The 16,686-nt window shown below is 39.3% G+C and overlaps 1 protein-coding gene across 1 annotated transcript; it reads left to right on the top strand.

Annotated features, from left to right (window-relative positions):
* Window positions 1–3,372: 3,372 nt before the first annotated feature.
* Window positions 3,373–10,953, top strand: LOC148126724 (vomeronasal type-2 receptor 26-like). The gene is made up of 4 exons (XM_087923121.1): window positions 3,373–3,582; window positions 8,639–8,851; window positions 9,153–9,279; window positions 10,049–10,953. Exons 1-4 carry the CDS (start codon window positions 3,469–3,471, stop codon window positions 10,951–10,953), a joined length of 1,359 nt encoding a protein of 452 aa, XP_087779247.1. The 5' UTR covers window positions 3,373–3,468.
* Window positions 10,954–16,686: the final 5,733 nt, after the last annotated feature.

The following is a 16,686-nucleotide window of genomic DNA, read 5'->3' as shown; positions in this document are numbered from 1 at the left end:
TAGAATTGTTGATACCTGGCTGAGCAGTTGCAATGGTGAGAGAAATCTAAGTGTCCCAATGGACCATGACAATGGGTCTAAGTCTACATGGAGAGAAGTAAGCAGTGGGGTGCCACAAGATTCTGTCTTAGGGCAAGTACTCTTCAATATCTTCATTAATGACTTAGATGAAGGAATAGAAGGGGAACTTACCAAATCTATTGGACCGGACGGAATATGTGCCTACTTCTTAAAAAAGCTATCCACTGCCATAGCCGAATCTCTAAGCATAATCTTTGAAAAATCTTTCAGGACCAGCTCCTTTTATTTTATTTATTTTTCTTATATGTATCCATGTATTCATAACTATGTTTTTACTATACCTATTATTTTGTAAGCAATTGATATAAATAAGTAAATAAATAAATAAAAATTGCAGATGATACTAAGCTGGCAGGAATAGCTAACACCCAAGAAGATAGGCTCAAGATCCAGATGGATCATGACAGACTAGAACACTGGGTCATATCTAACAAAGTGAAATTCAACGTAGAGAAAAGTAAGGCAAGAAAACCAAAAGTACATCTATAGACTGGGTGAAACCAGGCTTAATAGCAGTAACTGTGAGAGGGATCTTGGAGTCTTAGTGGACAACCAGCTAAATATGAGGCAGCAGTGGGCAGCAGCAGCCAAAAAAAGCAATCCTAAGTTGCACTAACAGAGGGATACAATCAAGATCAAGTGTGGTATTAATACCCCTCCATAAAACTTAGTAAGGCCACAGCTAGAGTACTGCATCCAGTTTTGTTCACCACATTATAGAAAAGATGTTGAGACTCTAGAAAAAGTGCAGAGAAGAGCAACCAGGAGACTCCAGGGGACTGGAGACTAAAACATGAAGAACGGTTACAGGAACTGTGCTTGGCTAGTCTAGTGAAGAGAAGGACCAGGGGAGACATAATAGCAATGTTCCAATATTTGAGGGGCTGCCATAGGGAGGAAGGGGTCAAGTTATCTTCTCAAGCACCTGAAGGCCAGACAAGGAATAATGCATGGAAACTGAACAAGGAGAGATTTAATGTGGAAATAAGGAGAAACTTTCTGACAGTGAGAACAATCAACCAATGGAACAGCTTTGCCCTCGGAAGTTGTGGGAGTGCCATCACTTGAGACTTTCAAGAAGAGATTGAATTCCCATCTGTCATAAATGATGTAACGTCTCCTGCTTGGGCATGGGGTTGGACTAGATGACCTACAAGGTCCCTTCCAACTCTGATTATCTGTTATCTGACTTAAATATGAGGCACCAGTATGTTGCAGCTGCCAAAAAAGCCAATGTAGACCTAGGCTGCATTAATAGATGGATGGGATCAAATTAATAAAGGAGAATATTTGTAGCTCGGTGCTGAAGTGATGGTTTCTTGTAGCTTTTGAGCATGGTTATTTTCTTGCAGACATTTCATTATCCAAACTAGGCAAGATCATCAGTGCTGGTAAGGAATGTGAGGTATGCTCTCAAGTTTATCTTCTAATGATTTGCTCTATAAGCACTGGTATGAATGGTCTTGGAAAGTTTTTTGTTGGGCTGTTAGTTTGTTTGGCAGTTCCTTGATTAGGGTATTGTTTACTTCTTGATTATTGGTCTGATGTTAATCAACATCAATTAACCAACATCATGTTAATCAATATCAATTAACATCATTAATTATTGGTGCATGAAATGAAAGCTATGGAAACTACAGACTCCCCAAATTGTGTCTGTTAGAACAGACAAAATTTCAACTAAAGACCTCTTAGCTTGTATAACTGACAAATTATATGAGAAACTATGGTCTCTCTGTCTCTTGTACAACTGGAGAAGAAAGTAAAAAGTTAGCTGCACAAAGAATTTGAAATATTGAAGCAGAGAACAATGTAGCTATTGTGGAGCGGCGGAGGAACGAGGCTGAACCAGAGTGAACGTTAAAGGCTTTATTCCAAGAATAAAGGGTTGCCGCGTCTGCCTTCTAACTTGGCAGGTTAGCTGGCGGCAATGGGGCTGACACTGCTTGACAGCCGCCTTTTATAGCCGGCTGTCAAACGGTGTCAGCCAATGGGAGCGGCTGGTGCTCCCGTTCAAACAGCGGACCTGGTTGTGGACTCCAACCAGTCCCAAAGACATAACAGTAGCAATCTTCCAAAATTAAATATAATATGGCCCTTTATTGGAATATACTTCAGTTAACATCATGCACATGTGAGTGTGCATTAAATTGTAAGGGTGATTGAGAAATATGATTTGCATTTTTATTTTTTGTCAGGTCCTAGATATTTCTACAGGAATGCTGGCATATTGGTGGGAGGAAGGGGGGCGGAATGGAGTGATCAGTATACGAAGGTTCTGTTTCTGTTTCCTGCATTATTGTGCTAATCTGTATATGATATTTCTATTTTCCTGCAATGATGTAATGTGGGAGCGGTTTGGTTAGCATTGCTTTCAATAACTGGTTTTAAGTGAGAAGATTTAATTCTTGCCTAGATCTCTTCTTATCACATGCCTTTCAATAAAAGCTCCTTTTGGAACAACTGCAGTTTCTAGAGTCCTGCTTTCTTGGGAACATTGGACAGGCAAGATCTTACATTTTTATTTCTTTTAGGTAATTTGTTTCTCATTTTCCATTTTTATACACAGTCTTCTTAATATTCTTTATTTAATATTATAAACAATTACCAATCAACAAACTATTCTAAGATGTTTATCAAAAGAAAAAGTTGGATTTATTAAAAACTCATATTTTGGAGTTGTCTTCTTCATTGCTTTTCCAGATCAGTCATAGAGTTGTTTCAAAGACTCTGAGCGATAAAAGTAAATTCCCTTTTTTCCACCGGATGCTCCTCAAAGAAGGGTTTCAGTATTCAGCAATTGTCCGAGTGCTCCTGCATTTCAGGTGGACCTTGATTGGTCTCCTTGCTCCAGACACAGAGGAGGGAGAGAATTTCCTCAGGACTTTTCCTCCTTTGCTTATCTGGAATGGAATTTGTGTCGTTATATCACAACAATTCTCAATGACTGCACATCGAGTACCCTTCATGGATTCCAGCTTTTCTCAGTGGAAGCAAGTCAATGTCTTTGTTCACTTCACAGAACACATTATTCTTTCAAGCACATTTCATATTTTTCATTTAACAATTGACATTTTGTCAGGACCCATTAGAGAGAAAATCTGGATCACCACAGCTTTGGGAAAGTGTATAATAACTCATCATGGATATCACAAATACATCCATAGTATTTGGAGCTTTGAATTTATGCAAAAAGTAAGCCCTAAATATGATGATTTTGAATCCTTTTCCTTTTTAGACCCTCAGTATGAAGACAAGAATTTTCAGTGCTCTTTTCCAAAGCATGTTTTTTCTGTCAAAGGCCGGAAAAGATGCATCCAAAAAACTCCAGTGGAGATAGAGGATGATTTTAATGGGATATTGGTTGAAAACAGTGACTCTGTTTACATGGTCTTTATGACTCTGGCCCACATCTTGAAGGCTGCATATTCATCCAGATCCTGGAGGAGAAGGAAGGAGGCCCAAGAGACACTGGAGGCTCCAAGGCTGCAGCCCTGGCAGGTATGGGGTCCCCACAGGGATCCAGCAAACTATATTCCTATGGAGAAGGAATCTGTTAGAGAAAGAGGGGAATCATATCAACCTCCTTGTACTACAAAAGGCCATCTAGTTGCCTGGGAATTTATTTACAAAAGAGTTGGTACCAGATATGTTTTGATATTAAACACTTCTAATTTTTAAAGGGTGATTGCACTTTTAATGATATTCCTGTATGTAGGGTTTGTGGTTAGCACTGTAGAGTTTTACTGTTTGAAGGAGACCCTGAGAACAATGGATGGCATAAGCGTTAGATGGGTTCTATTTTCCAATGTGAGTGGCTCATGAATCATGCTGGATTGAGGAAGGCAACTTTCAGCTGTTTACTCCAGCAGAAAGAGTGCTTCATCCTGGGACAGAGGTCCATTTCAAGTTCTCTGAATAAAAGTTAGCTCAGAATTTAAGGCAAAATGTTCCTTTGTTGTTTACAACATGTCAACCTATGTGACTTCTTTCACAAGATGAGAGTTCATACTTGGGTGATTACATTTGTCCTTTTTGGTACAGGATTGCCTTTGTTGTATTTAATACAAAATTGTTTAAAAAGGTAAGTGAAAATATCTACAGATCCCTCAAATCGTGGACTTATGACTATAACTTTGTTGCCTGTATCTTTATGATTTGTATTGTTTTATTTGGTTTCCTAGTATGATTTATGTTGATTGTGTCAACCCGTGAAGCATTCCTGACCTGTTCTTGAATTGCTATAGGCAAGGGGATGAGGAATCGAGTCTCGCAGCTGTGTGGAGGAACTTGCATTTCAGTCAAAACAAAGCCCATTCTAGCCATCAACATCAAAGTCATCTCCACAGAGATCCACAGTGGCTGGAGGGAGTGACTTCTACAACCTACGAAATTGCTTCATTGGGGAATGTGACTGATGACACACTTTGAGGGGGAGAGAGGGAAGCAGAGTTAGGGCCAAGGCACAAATTAAGTGAGGTCAGAGTTGGTGTCATTTGGTCTGTGCTGACATGAAGCTCCTAATAAATAACTGGATTTCCTTTGAAGCTTGGCCTGAGGTTCATGATTTAATTAGAGCATTGATTGGAACTATGACAGATTGCTTATTAATATCCTCTGACTTTCCTAAGTGTTGTATCTTATGATTTATGATGAATATATTTTATGATAACTATGATCATGATTTATTACTTATAGCTTTTATGTACATTGAGAGCTTATGCATCAAAGACAAATTCCTAGTGTGTCCAATTACAGTTGGTTAATAAAGAATAAAAAATTCCATTCTGATCACCTCCTGGCTGACAAAGTGTTGAAACCAGGGGTGGGATTCATACTTTTTAAGAGCCAGTTCTGTGGGCATGGCTTCGTTGGTGGGCATGGCTTGGTGGTCATATGACTGGGTGGGTGTGGCCAATTTGACATCACTCATATCGAGGGGCGCTTCTCCTCACCTGGCCTCTCGTGACTGTGGGGATGCTGCAATGGTTGTAAGTGTGAAAAAGAGTCATAAGTCACTTTATTCGGTGCCATTGTAACTTTGAATGGTCACTAAATGAACTGTTGTAAGTCAAGGATTACCTGTACAAAAATACAAAAAGCTTATTTGCTTGCAAAAAGCTGTCCTAAATACCAATTATTAGATTAAAAATACCTGCAAGCTGGAGTTACCTTGAGGAATTAAAATAGTTAAAATACAATGATAACTATCACCAGCCAACTCTTGCTCATAAAGTGAGGTCACAAGCTCTCCAGAAGGAGCACACCCAGGAGAAGCAATCCTTAGATCCATTTGCACCATTTAAAGATGCCAGCTGGTCTCACTCACCTCACAAGGTATCCTAAGGAAATCATCCAGATTTGAGGAAAGATCACATGTCCCCCAGAAAGGCAGTAAAAAAATCAGTGCCAAGCTTGCATCCTGCCTCTTGGAAGTACACCCAAAAAGGACATTGCCAGATACCACTAAAACAGTGAAGGGGGAAAAAACCCTGCCCAGATTAAAAAATCACGTCAGGAAAAAAAACCCAAACACAATAGAAACAATTAAATAACAACAGTAGCTGTTACTTGTTAAACTAATTATCAGAACAAATAGACACAGGAACTAGCCAGATTTCTCAAACCAGTTTCTTTTCAGGAACAGAGATTAACCTTTTTCTTTCCAAACAAAGCTGAACAGGGAATTTTTGTTCCATCAATAAACACAGAATTAAACATCACCAAGGACAGAGCTAAACTTTACCAGAAACCAGTTTTACATCAAAACTCAGAAAGGGTATGTAAACTTATGTTTGAATGTCAATCTTTCTAGCTAGCCTAGAAGCCTTGCTGAATGTCACTCATCTTGGTTCTTTGTCATTAAAAGCTTCTTTCTGGCAACTCTGCTTCATTATTCAATTATTTCTTCAAAATGCTAACTCCAACAGGAGAGTATTTCCTCTCAACAGCAGTGTAGAAAGCTTAAAACAATCCTTCCCCTTTAAGAAAGTCAAGCTATCAGGTTTGCAACTAAAATGGCTACACATATGTCAATTTTGGGCTACAACAAGCAAAGTACCAGCAAAGGAGGAAAAAAATCCCAGAGAAACTCCGGAGACAGGAAGTCTAGTCCTGCCAAGAAAGTAATAAGGGTTAATGGAGAGGCAGTTTTTGTAAGCAACAACTTCAGAATGTAAGGAATACCTTCCTTACAGGATTGGGCCTGTAAAGTGGAGAAAAACAAAAGGAGAATTCTTCTAACAACCAATTCTCCGAACTGCTTAGAAAGTTAACAACCTGTTTCTAGAGAATAGGTGTAAACCGGTAGAATCCCACCCCTGGTTGAAACATTATTTGAAACCTTTTCTTATGAATAATATTCTTCTCCTACAAGTTAATTGCTTTTCCTCCTCCTCTAGGATTTAAAGGGGACTTTCCCTATTTGAAGGATTCCTTTATTTCATGCTCTTCATCATTTTACATTCCTAAGCTGCCACCAAGCTATCATAGCCTAACCCTCTTCTCCACAGAAATCCCAGTTAAATATTATCTGACTACTAGTTGCTCAGTCTCTGCATTAAGCCAAACAGTGAAGGGGAGACTAAACTTCTCTGGTTCACTTGTGAAGCTGTAAAACTGCTCCTCTTCTTAAGAAATTTTTCTTTTAATTCAGCCAGAATGTCATCACTGTTCATTTTATCATGTTCCAGACTCTGGCATAATTGTGAACAGATCATAAGCTTCTGTATAACATCTTTCAGTTTTTGGAAGCATGCTCTATCCTTCTCTCCAGATACAACATTATTAGAAAAGGTGCTTCGAGGGACCTGATTTTCATCTCCTGAAGATCCACATGCCTCTTCTCCTTCTGGTCTTTCCTGAAGGCTAAAACCAGCTCCTTTGACCTCTTCCTTGACTTCATTACCTCTTCCCTAAAGTTGATCCAGGTTTTCTGAAATGTCTTCTCCAAGAAAGGAGGATTGATACTTGAATTGGGATCCCCCCAAATTAAATGTTCACATCTTGAAATTCTTATGGATGCATTTCTATTATTTTCTTTCCATGAACACCTCACTGCTGCCACACATTTAGTTTGCAATCATCTATTATTTTGAAATCATTTTCACAAATACCCCTATCAAGTTTGATCATTCTTTTTCGGTGCAACATTGAAGTTCTTGTAAAAAGTGTTATAGTCCTGGTTCCTAAAAGTCATCTCCTACTGGAATTTACTCATGCACCTCTATCAGGAAATCATCTTTTTGTGGTAGAAACTTGATACTCTTTTCTAAAGATAAAAAAGATCTAAGAATTGGTACAAATTTTTGACAAAATAATACTTTACCAACTCTACTGCAATGACAATATAGAAGAATAGATGACCAAAGACTAATTGTTATTTATAACTACCTAGTTTTATGAGAAAGATTAAGAAGATTAAAAATTATCTGAGTTTTTATCCAGTTAATTATCATACTATCCAGCTATCACTTAAGTTGGTTACTAATAATCACCTAACACAATCATTTGCTAGTACAGGTAAGTCCTCCACTTACAAGCACAATTGAGCCCAAGTTTTTTTTTGCTAAGTGAGATAATTCTTAACTGAATTTTGCCCTGATTTATGACCTCTCTTGCCAGAGTTTTTAAGTGAATCACTGCAGTTGTTAAGTTAGTAACATACTAAGTGAGAGAGGCTTCCCCATTGACTTTGCTTGTCAGAAGATCACAAAAGGGGATCACATGACCCCAGGACACTGCAACCATCATAATGTGCATCCAAATTTAGTCATATGATTAGGTGATGCTGCAATAGTCATAAGTGTGAAAATTTTGTTATAAGTCATTTTTTTCAGTGACGTAACTTTAAATGGTCACTCAATTAACTGTTGTAATTGAACTTTTGCTGAAATAAATTATATCATCATCATTCCCACAAGGTATTAAAGAACTGTAACGATATGCAAGAATAACTTTGAGGAAAGGATAAGATAACCTTCCCAGGAAGTGAACAGATAAAGTAGGGGATCCTGTAGCTGCATAAGAGCCAGCAAAATAAACTCAGAAAGGATGCTCCCTAAATTTTCAGGCTGGAAAATGAATTAGTGGGAGATTTGTACTTTTAGACTTACAACATTAGCTTAATAGCACTCCAATCAAGTTGAATTAGTTTCTGTGATCAAATTTCCTGTCTTGTCTATCTGGGAACAGGTTAGCTTGGGAACTTTCATTTTAGAAAAATGCATGCTTTCTGGTAATCAACCTGTTTTCAAAGAGTTTATGAACTTTTTGCCGCTGTTCAGTTTATTTGATACCTGCTATAGAATGCTCCCTATAAATTGATCAAATGTGTTTATTACATTTTCTCAATACAATTTTTTCAATATACGATTGACAAATTTTGCTGAACTTTTCTCATTCACTTATGAACTTAGTGGCAACACCTGTTGTCCCAATTAAGCATATTGGCACATTAAAAAAGAACTTTAGAAGAAAAAAGGAATATGTGAAAATACCAGGTGGGAGAATAAACCAAGGTTTCTGCTTTTACAATTCCTGGATGTTTCCATTCTAGTTCCATCCCTTTCTGGAGAAGAATGAGTTTTACAATCTTTCCCGCTGGAATCTTTACATGGACCATAATGGAGAAATAGCTGCAGATATGGACATCGAGTTCTTGGTGATTTCGCCTGATGGGGACTTGATGAAAAGAAAACTGGGGAGTATTGAAAGACAGCGAGTAATTATTAATGAAATTGCTCTTTCATGGATAAATATGATCAACAAGGTAGGTCAAATATTGCTGTGTCTTCTCTTTTTTCCAAAGATTATGACCAGTGGTGGGATTCTTTTTTTTTTTTTTACTACCACTTCTATGAGAGTGAGGGAGTGAATAAATGAACTATTTGTCAGTATTTATCTCTCCTAAATCTGTTTGGAATGAGTTTGGAATGAGTTTGGAATGAGTCACTACATATTTCACTAAGAGAAGCCAAGGAACTAATTGGCTAATATTAATATCTACATCCATTTTCATACATGCTTTTACCCAATATATTTTCTTTGGCATTTCTTCTTTTTTTGCTTAGTCTCTGCCTCAGTCCCAATGTGTGGAAAGTTGTCATCCTGGATTTGTCAAGCGGAAGCGAGAAGGAGAGCCCGCTTGCTGCTATGACTGCATTCCTTGTCCTGAGGGGACCATCTCCATTCATGAACGTGAGGGACACCAAGGAAAAGGATAGGACTTGTGGAAGTGGATTCATCTGAAACACTGTCATACAAATAGAAGTTAAAAGACAGACTGAAGCTAAATTGTTTTTGCTAGCAGTTTGGAATTTTGATTCTCCCTAGTTCAGGGTTGACTCTGATTTCCATCCTTGTGAGATTGGTAAAACGAGGACCCAGATTTTTGGGGGGCAATGGGCTAACTATATAAACTGCTTAGAGAGGGCTGTAAAAGCATTGTGAAGTGGTATATAAGTCTAAGCACTGTTGCTATTATCTTCAAATCGCACAATTCCTTATTTAGAGGGAGGAATAGCAGAAAAACCTTGAGGGAAGGCCAAGGAAGAGGTAGGTGGTGTAGCAGATTGAACCAGCTTCTCTACTGCCAGGAAAAAAAATCTCTTCTGCTTTCTAGTTTGGCTTCCAGATTATTTGCAGAACTAACTTTTTTCTAGCTAATTCAATTCCAAAAGACAGGCATCCAGAGTCAAACATATTAAGAAGAGCCATCTCTCAGGATCCAGGAAATGTGTCTAGAAAGATTAATTGGTTATCTACCTCTAATAATATAGGTTCTGCAAATGACAGAAGAAATCATTCAGGTTCCAGGATTTCTTCCAATGTCATAAACTATAAAAATATTCCTGATTTTTAAAATGTTATTCTTCTTACCTTCTTTCTGTACAAATTATAAGCAATACTTCTCAGAAAATTCTGTTGGTAACAATTTTTTTTAAATGTTGCTGTTTGTTTTACTCAGACACAGAAAAATGCACCAAGTGTCCAGATGAAAAATATCCAGATGAGGACAGAATCCAATGTATCCCCAAAGTTATATCCTTCCTTTCTTATGAAGAACATCTGGGAATCATTCTGGTCTCCTTTGCCCTATTCTTCTTCTTAGCCACAGGCATTGTTTTAATCATATTCATGAAACATCTAGAAACTCCAATTGTGAAAGCCAACAACCGAGACCTCTCTTACATCCTCCTGGTCTCCCTCCTGCTTTGCTTCTTGTCTCCTTTTCTCTTCATTGGCCAACCAAGGAAAGCTACTTGCCTTCTCCGACAAACAGTTTTCAGCATCAATTTCTCAGTTGCCATTTCTTCTCTCTTAGCCAAAACCATCACAGTGGTTCTGGCTTTCCTGGCCACAAAACCAGGAAACCGAGTGAAGAGATGGTTGGGGAAGAGCTTGGCCAACTCCATCATCCTTTCTTGTTCTAGTGTCCAAATTATGATCTGCTCTATCTGGTTGGGAATTTCTCCCCCATTCTGTGACTCAGACTTCCATTCCCAGCCTGGAGAGATCATCCTGCAATGCAATGAAGGTTCTGTTTTCATGTTCTACATCACCCTCAGCTACATGGGCTTCCTGGCTGCCATCTGCTTCACAGTGGCTTTCCCAGCCCGGAATCTTCCTGGAGCCTTTAATGAAGCCAAGCTGATCACCTTCAGCATGCTGGTCTTCTGTAATGTGTGGATCTCCTTCCTGCCCACTTACCTGAGCACCAAGGGGAAATACATGGTTGTTGTGCAGGTCTTCTCCATCTTGGCCTCCAGTGCTGGTCTGCTGGGCTGTGTCTTCATCCCCAAGTGCTACATTATCATTCTGAGGCCAGACCTGAATACAAAGGAGCATCTTACGACCAGAAGAAATGTGTAAATGTAAGTTAGAGGAATTTCCACTCTCAACACATTCCAGCAGACCAATTATGTACATGAGCTGGGGCAACAATTTTGAACTGAAATAATCAAAGGGCAATTGGAAGATAGTGTCCTCCATCCTTATCCAGTATAATTGCAAGATGTGGATGATCTGTATTGTCTGTCTGGTCAAATTATGTAGAAATAAAATAAAAGCGGAGCTGAAATAGAAGATTTTACAAAACAATTCCTAAAGAATTAAGAGTATCCATATTTGAGTGTCTGATAAATTTGGTATAAGGTGGGGAGATGGAATTGGGCATAAATACTCCTTACTAAATTGCAACAATTTAGGCACAAAGAATTTTAAAATCAGTTTCAGTTTAGGATTGAAAAATTGAGATCTAAGAGAAAAGAAAATAATAGAAAGACTCTACTATTAACTGTCTGGGTTCCAGAAAAATCCAACTCCAATTAAAAAGTCTGAGACAGGCATTTTCTCAAAGTTCCATTTTATTAGAGGTGTTATACTGGAACATCTAGGAAAACCCGAATCTGAAAGTTCCAGGTTTTCCTCCAATAAGTGAAATTACAAACCCACACCCTGAGTTCACCATTCCATCACGTGCCCCAAACACTATCCATTCCAACTTGAGACATCCCTTCAACCACTCCTCAACCAGGAGGTGCAGGAATAACATTACATGTCAGAATATGTCATTAACATTAAGGAGGGTTCAAGGATAGTTGAACTAGAAGACTGGCTGGATTAAAGTTGTGTCATCAACATAGAGTGTAACCAAACTCCACAGCTCTGGGTGACTTTCCTCAGCAGTCTGTAGAGACAAGATACCATGACGAAGGATAGCAGAAGTCAATTCTTTAGATCAAAGGTTGCCAAACCTCACAGACCATCAAACTCATAATTTTAAATCCTGTGGGCCAGTAATACGAATCCTTCGTGTCACTTGCTGAAGCACCTGGACTCCCACTGAGAGGATGGGATCCTTCAGGCACTTGGTTTGGCTGGCTATTTCTGCAACCTTAAATACTCAAAAGAGTCCAGAGAGTCATTTGGACACATTTCCCACAGAAAACAAAACACTGGGATATCTAATCTCTCTCTCTCTCTCTCCCCCTCCCTCCCTCCCCCTCCCCCTCCCTCCCTCTCTCACACACACACATCTCTCCCTCCTCCCTCTCTCCCTCTTTCTCCCTTTCTCCCTCTTTCTCTCTCTCTCTTCCCCCTCTCTTTCTCCCTTTCTCTTTCTCTCTGTCTCTCTTTCGGCCTTTCTCTCTCTCTTTCTCCTTCTCTCTCTTTCCCTCTCCCCCTCTCTCTTTGTACCTTTCTCCCTCCCTCCCTCTCTCTTTATCCCTTTCCCCCTCTTTCTCTCTCTCTCTTTCTTCCTTTCTCCCTCTTTCTCTTTCTCTCTCTTCCCCCTCCTCTCTTTCTCTGTCCCTGGGGGTGAGGGTAGGGGAAAGGAATCTCTAAACTGGTGCTGCATGGCGAGAATCTGATATCTGGAGGCTGACAAGCCACATGCTGATGACCAGATGGTGGGTGAGGAGGTGGGGGAATGGGGTGATACCAGTGACAGATGGACTCATACACGTGGGAGATCATGGCACTGGAGCCCTTCCTGGGTGATCCCTGGCCTGCAAGGGGGTCAGAATATGTCATTAAAGGAACCTCTGAAATGGTGTTACCACCTGTCTCTTGCCTCTGCACATTGAGGAGGTTGAGCAGCTGTCATCAATGCCCTCAGGTGAAGATGTTGCAAGGGGGAAGCTTGATCCCCTCTCCTGAGGAGCTTCTCTTCTTCCTTGTCAGAAGTGCTCACATGCAAAGCACTCACCGCAACTCTGACACCCAATAAGCCTTCTCCATCCCACTGAGTGTGTGAGTGCTTCTGGCGAGGAAGAAGAAGGGGTCGAGCCTCCACCTTGCAACATCTTCACCCAAGGGCATCACTGGCAGCAGCTTCCCGAGGCTCAGAAGGTCCATGCTCTTCCCGCTGCTGCTCAGCCTCCTCGATGCACTGAGGAAGGAGGCAGCAGCCATGACACGGGTTTGCTAGGGAGACTGCAGGATTGCCTCACCTCCATGCCAGCCATCTGGTCTTAGCACGCTGGACCCATCAAGATTTTCTCTCAGACCACTGGTGGGCTGCGGCCCACTGGTTGGTGACCACTGATCTATAGATCCTGTGACAATGTTTTAAAATTTTAAATTTAAAGTTTAAATTTAAAAAAAGGCCAATCACTGGGAACCTGGTCTTGTGAAAACATGTGAAGCAGATCATCACACTGTAAGATCCCAGAGGTTTCCCTGAGCCACAGAGATGCCAAAGAGTGAGACTCAAGATGAGGCTTGCAAAAATACAGTTTTTTTAAAAAAAATTCTTTGGCCAAAGCAAAATGTCTGGGTGAATATTATGTCCAAAACATACAGCCAAAACGCATGTAAGGAATAGCCATACCCTGCGAGAGTGACTCAGAATATTATATACATTTTACGCTGATAGAAATAAAGTTTATTCAATCAATTTACACTGTTAGAAACAAAGTTTATCCAATCAGAGACAAAAGTTCATTATTAATGTGGAGTATTCTTTGTTTGTGTTCTGTCCATACTTTGTTATTTTACACAGTATTCCTTGTCCTTGTGTGTTCATGTTCCAAGACAGCCCCCCCATCTCTGGATGTTCCTGGGAATTGTCTCCAAGGATGTGTCTAGCTCTGAAGCAAATTGCAGAAGCAAGAAACCAGATAGAAAAGAATAAAATTCTCTTACAGAATGAATTCCTAACAAATGATTCTCATCCTTACCAAAATAGTACAAGCAACTTTTTAAACAGAAGCAAAGAGCAAATATTAGATTGATTCATGTCAATATGTCCTTTCAACATGAAGCCAGCATTTGTTGTGGTTAGCCAGCAGCAGTGAGGAGGAGGTTCCCATGGTGCTTGTGCTAAGTGTGAGTGAGCACAGGATGATTAATAGAAGAGCAGCACAGGCAATTCAGGAGTAAGAATGCTAACTAACAGCCCCTCCCTCCGGGGAATAAAAGCCTGGTTTCAAAGTGTTTTTGCTCTGTAGAAGGCAAAAATGTTCTAAGATATAAGATGGCTTATCTGAAGAATTCTGTCAAGGCTTTTCTGGTTGGACTAATTGGCTGCAAGCCATCTTTTATCTACAAAGTTTATTCATAGATTAAAGCTGTGAAGGTTTGAGTTACTGAGTTTGGTTTTTTTCTCTGGGAACTCGGCTGGGTCAGAACAGTATTTTGTTTATATATTTTGTCCCAAAGTTGCTTTTTTCAAGAGGCAACTCAACTTTCTGTTTTTTTCTTTGAAGTCATTTCATTTCTCATCCAAGAAGCTTCTTCAGCACTGACAGGATAGTGGGGAATGGATAGTGGGGAATGGAAGGATTCCATCCATCCAGAGCTGAAGAAGCTTCTTGGATGTGAGAAGTGAAATGTCTTCCAGGAAAAACAAGAAAGTGCAGTTGCCTCATGAAAAAGCACCTTGTGGACAACCATGATCTGGATGACTGAGAATCAATCTCTCTCTCTCTCTCTCTCTCTCTCTCTCTCTTTCTCTCTCGCTCTCAACCTCCCCTCCCTCCCTCTGTATTTCTGGGGTTTTTTGCCTCTCTCTCATCACACTTAAACCTTTTTATTTTATCCTCATTTGAAACTCTCTCTCTCCTCCCCTTTGTCTTTGTTTATTCCATCTCTTCTCCTAAAGCCTGATTGGTGCCTTGAGTTCCCAGGCAACCATTGTCTCTTCCCTCCTGTTTGATTGGCTGCTGCTCTGTAGGCCAGGATGAGAGGCAGCCACTGGGGAGAGAGAGGGGTGGAGCTTTTGCCTTCCCTCAGAACTGGAGGAGTTGAAGGCAAAATCTTCTCTCTTTTAGGAAACTCTGCTCAGCTGCAGCCCAGAGTAGCGGGAAAAATAAAACAATATTTTTAAAAACATATTTTAAAAATGAAGGAAAAAGACCTTCAGAGACAAAATGGGTAAAAATGTTTTCAAATACAGAGGATTTTAAAGAAATATTCCATATTTTCTTTGAGGACTGATGGATGATCAGTTAGGAAAATGCCATGGAACCTTGTTTTAATATGTGAGTATGATAGTGAGATTATTCAATGCACAAGGAAACATTCAGAACTACCCATCTGGGAGGAATGGCTTGTGAAATTGACAGGACTTTCTGAGATGGACAAAGTGATTACTTTGAACAGAGAAAGGGCAACATTTACATGTTTTGATGACTTGAAACACATTATGGATTTTTTGGCTAAAAATGAAGTTGTGATTTATGGTTTTCATGGAGAGGAAGCTGTAGATGAAAGAGTCTTAATGTAACTTTAGGAAAAGAGGTTAAAATATAATTGTACTTATAATGTCTGTGAAGAATATTGGAAGGTATTTGTTGATATTTTTTGACAGTTTAGATTATTTAACATTTCTTAAAGTTTATTGCATTTTCCCTACCTATTTTCTGTAAACAATTGTCAACCTATGCACCCAAAAATGGTATGCTTTTTAAGTAAGAAAAAGTCCAGGGATGCAATAAAGCAAAGAAGATTATAACTAGAGCCACAGAAGTGAAAGAGGCCTGCAGGAATTGAATTCAATCAACTGTTCTGTGCAAAGTTGTAAATTAAACATTAGCTCAGCTATATTTAGTCTTAGATCAGGTGTCAACAAAATACATCACTTAAAGGAGAACACAGAGAAGAAAAACAAATTTAAAAAATGAACAATTAGCATTAAAAATAAAAAAAAATAACATCAATGTTTGAAAACTGGTTAATGACACACATGGTTTGAAGAAAATCAACACATGTATATGGTTAACATATACATGTTTCTCTCCAAAACAATAGAATAACAGAAGACAAAACTTGGCCATACATGTTTTTGCAGGTGCATCAGCAAAAACTAACTTTTCCCCATCTTGGTTAAAGTTGCAGATTGTGAATCAGTCCTTAAATGTTACATATTTATCCAGGTCCAAGAAAGGATGAGGAAGTCTGAGAACTTCTTGGGTGCTAGAAAGGTACAACCATGATAAAGCCAAGAAGGGAGATATACCCAACCAAACACATTTCTACTAAATTTGAGAAACTATGTCATAATATTTTTAAATAGGGTGTCCCTACAAATTTCCATTTCCAAAAGTTAAGAACAGGTCTTCTGAATCAGGCCAGGATCCATTTTTATCTCTCAGTGCCTTGGTAAGTCCACACTTGGAATACTACATCCAGATTTGGTTGCCACAATGTAAATAGAGATGTTGAGACTCTATAAAGAGGGCAGAGAAGAACAATAATCATTATTAGGAGACTGGAAATAAAACATATTAAGAATGGTTGCTGGAACTGGGTATGTTTAGTTTAATGAAAAAAACGAATAGGGTGACATGACGGCAGTCTTCCAATATTTTGAAGGGCTGCCACAAAGAAAAGAGAGTCAAGCTAGAGGGACAAGAAACAACAGATGGAAAGTAATCAATAATCTATCAGTGAAACAACTTGCCTCAAGAAGTTCTCCAACACTGGACATTTTTAAAAAGAGACAACCCTTTGTCTGAAATGGTATAAAGTTTCCTGTGTGAGCAAGGGGTTGGATTAGAAGACCTCCAAAGTCTTTTCCAAATAACTCCACCATCAGAAGAATGAGATGGATGAATTGTTGCAATTTAGTAAGGAGTATTTATGCCCAATCCCACCTTCCTC

Source organism: Pseudonaja textilis, chromosome 2 (genome assembly GCF_049901715.1).
Source record: "Pseudonaja textilis isolate UNSWEBS1 chromosome 2, rPseTex1.2, whole genome shotgun sequence".
NCBI lineage: Eukaryota > Metazoa > Chordata > Lepidosauria > Squamata > Elapidae > Pseudonaja > Pseudonaja textilis.
This window is presented reverse-complemented; position numbering and strand designations above follow the sequence as displayed.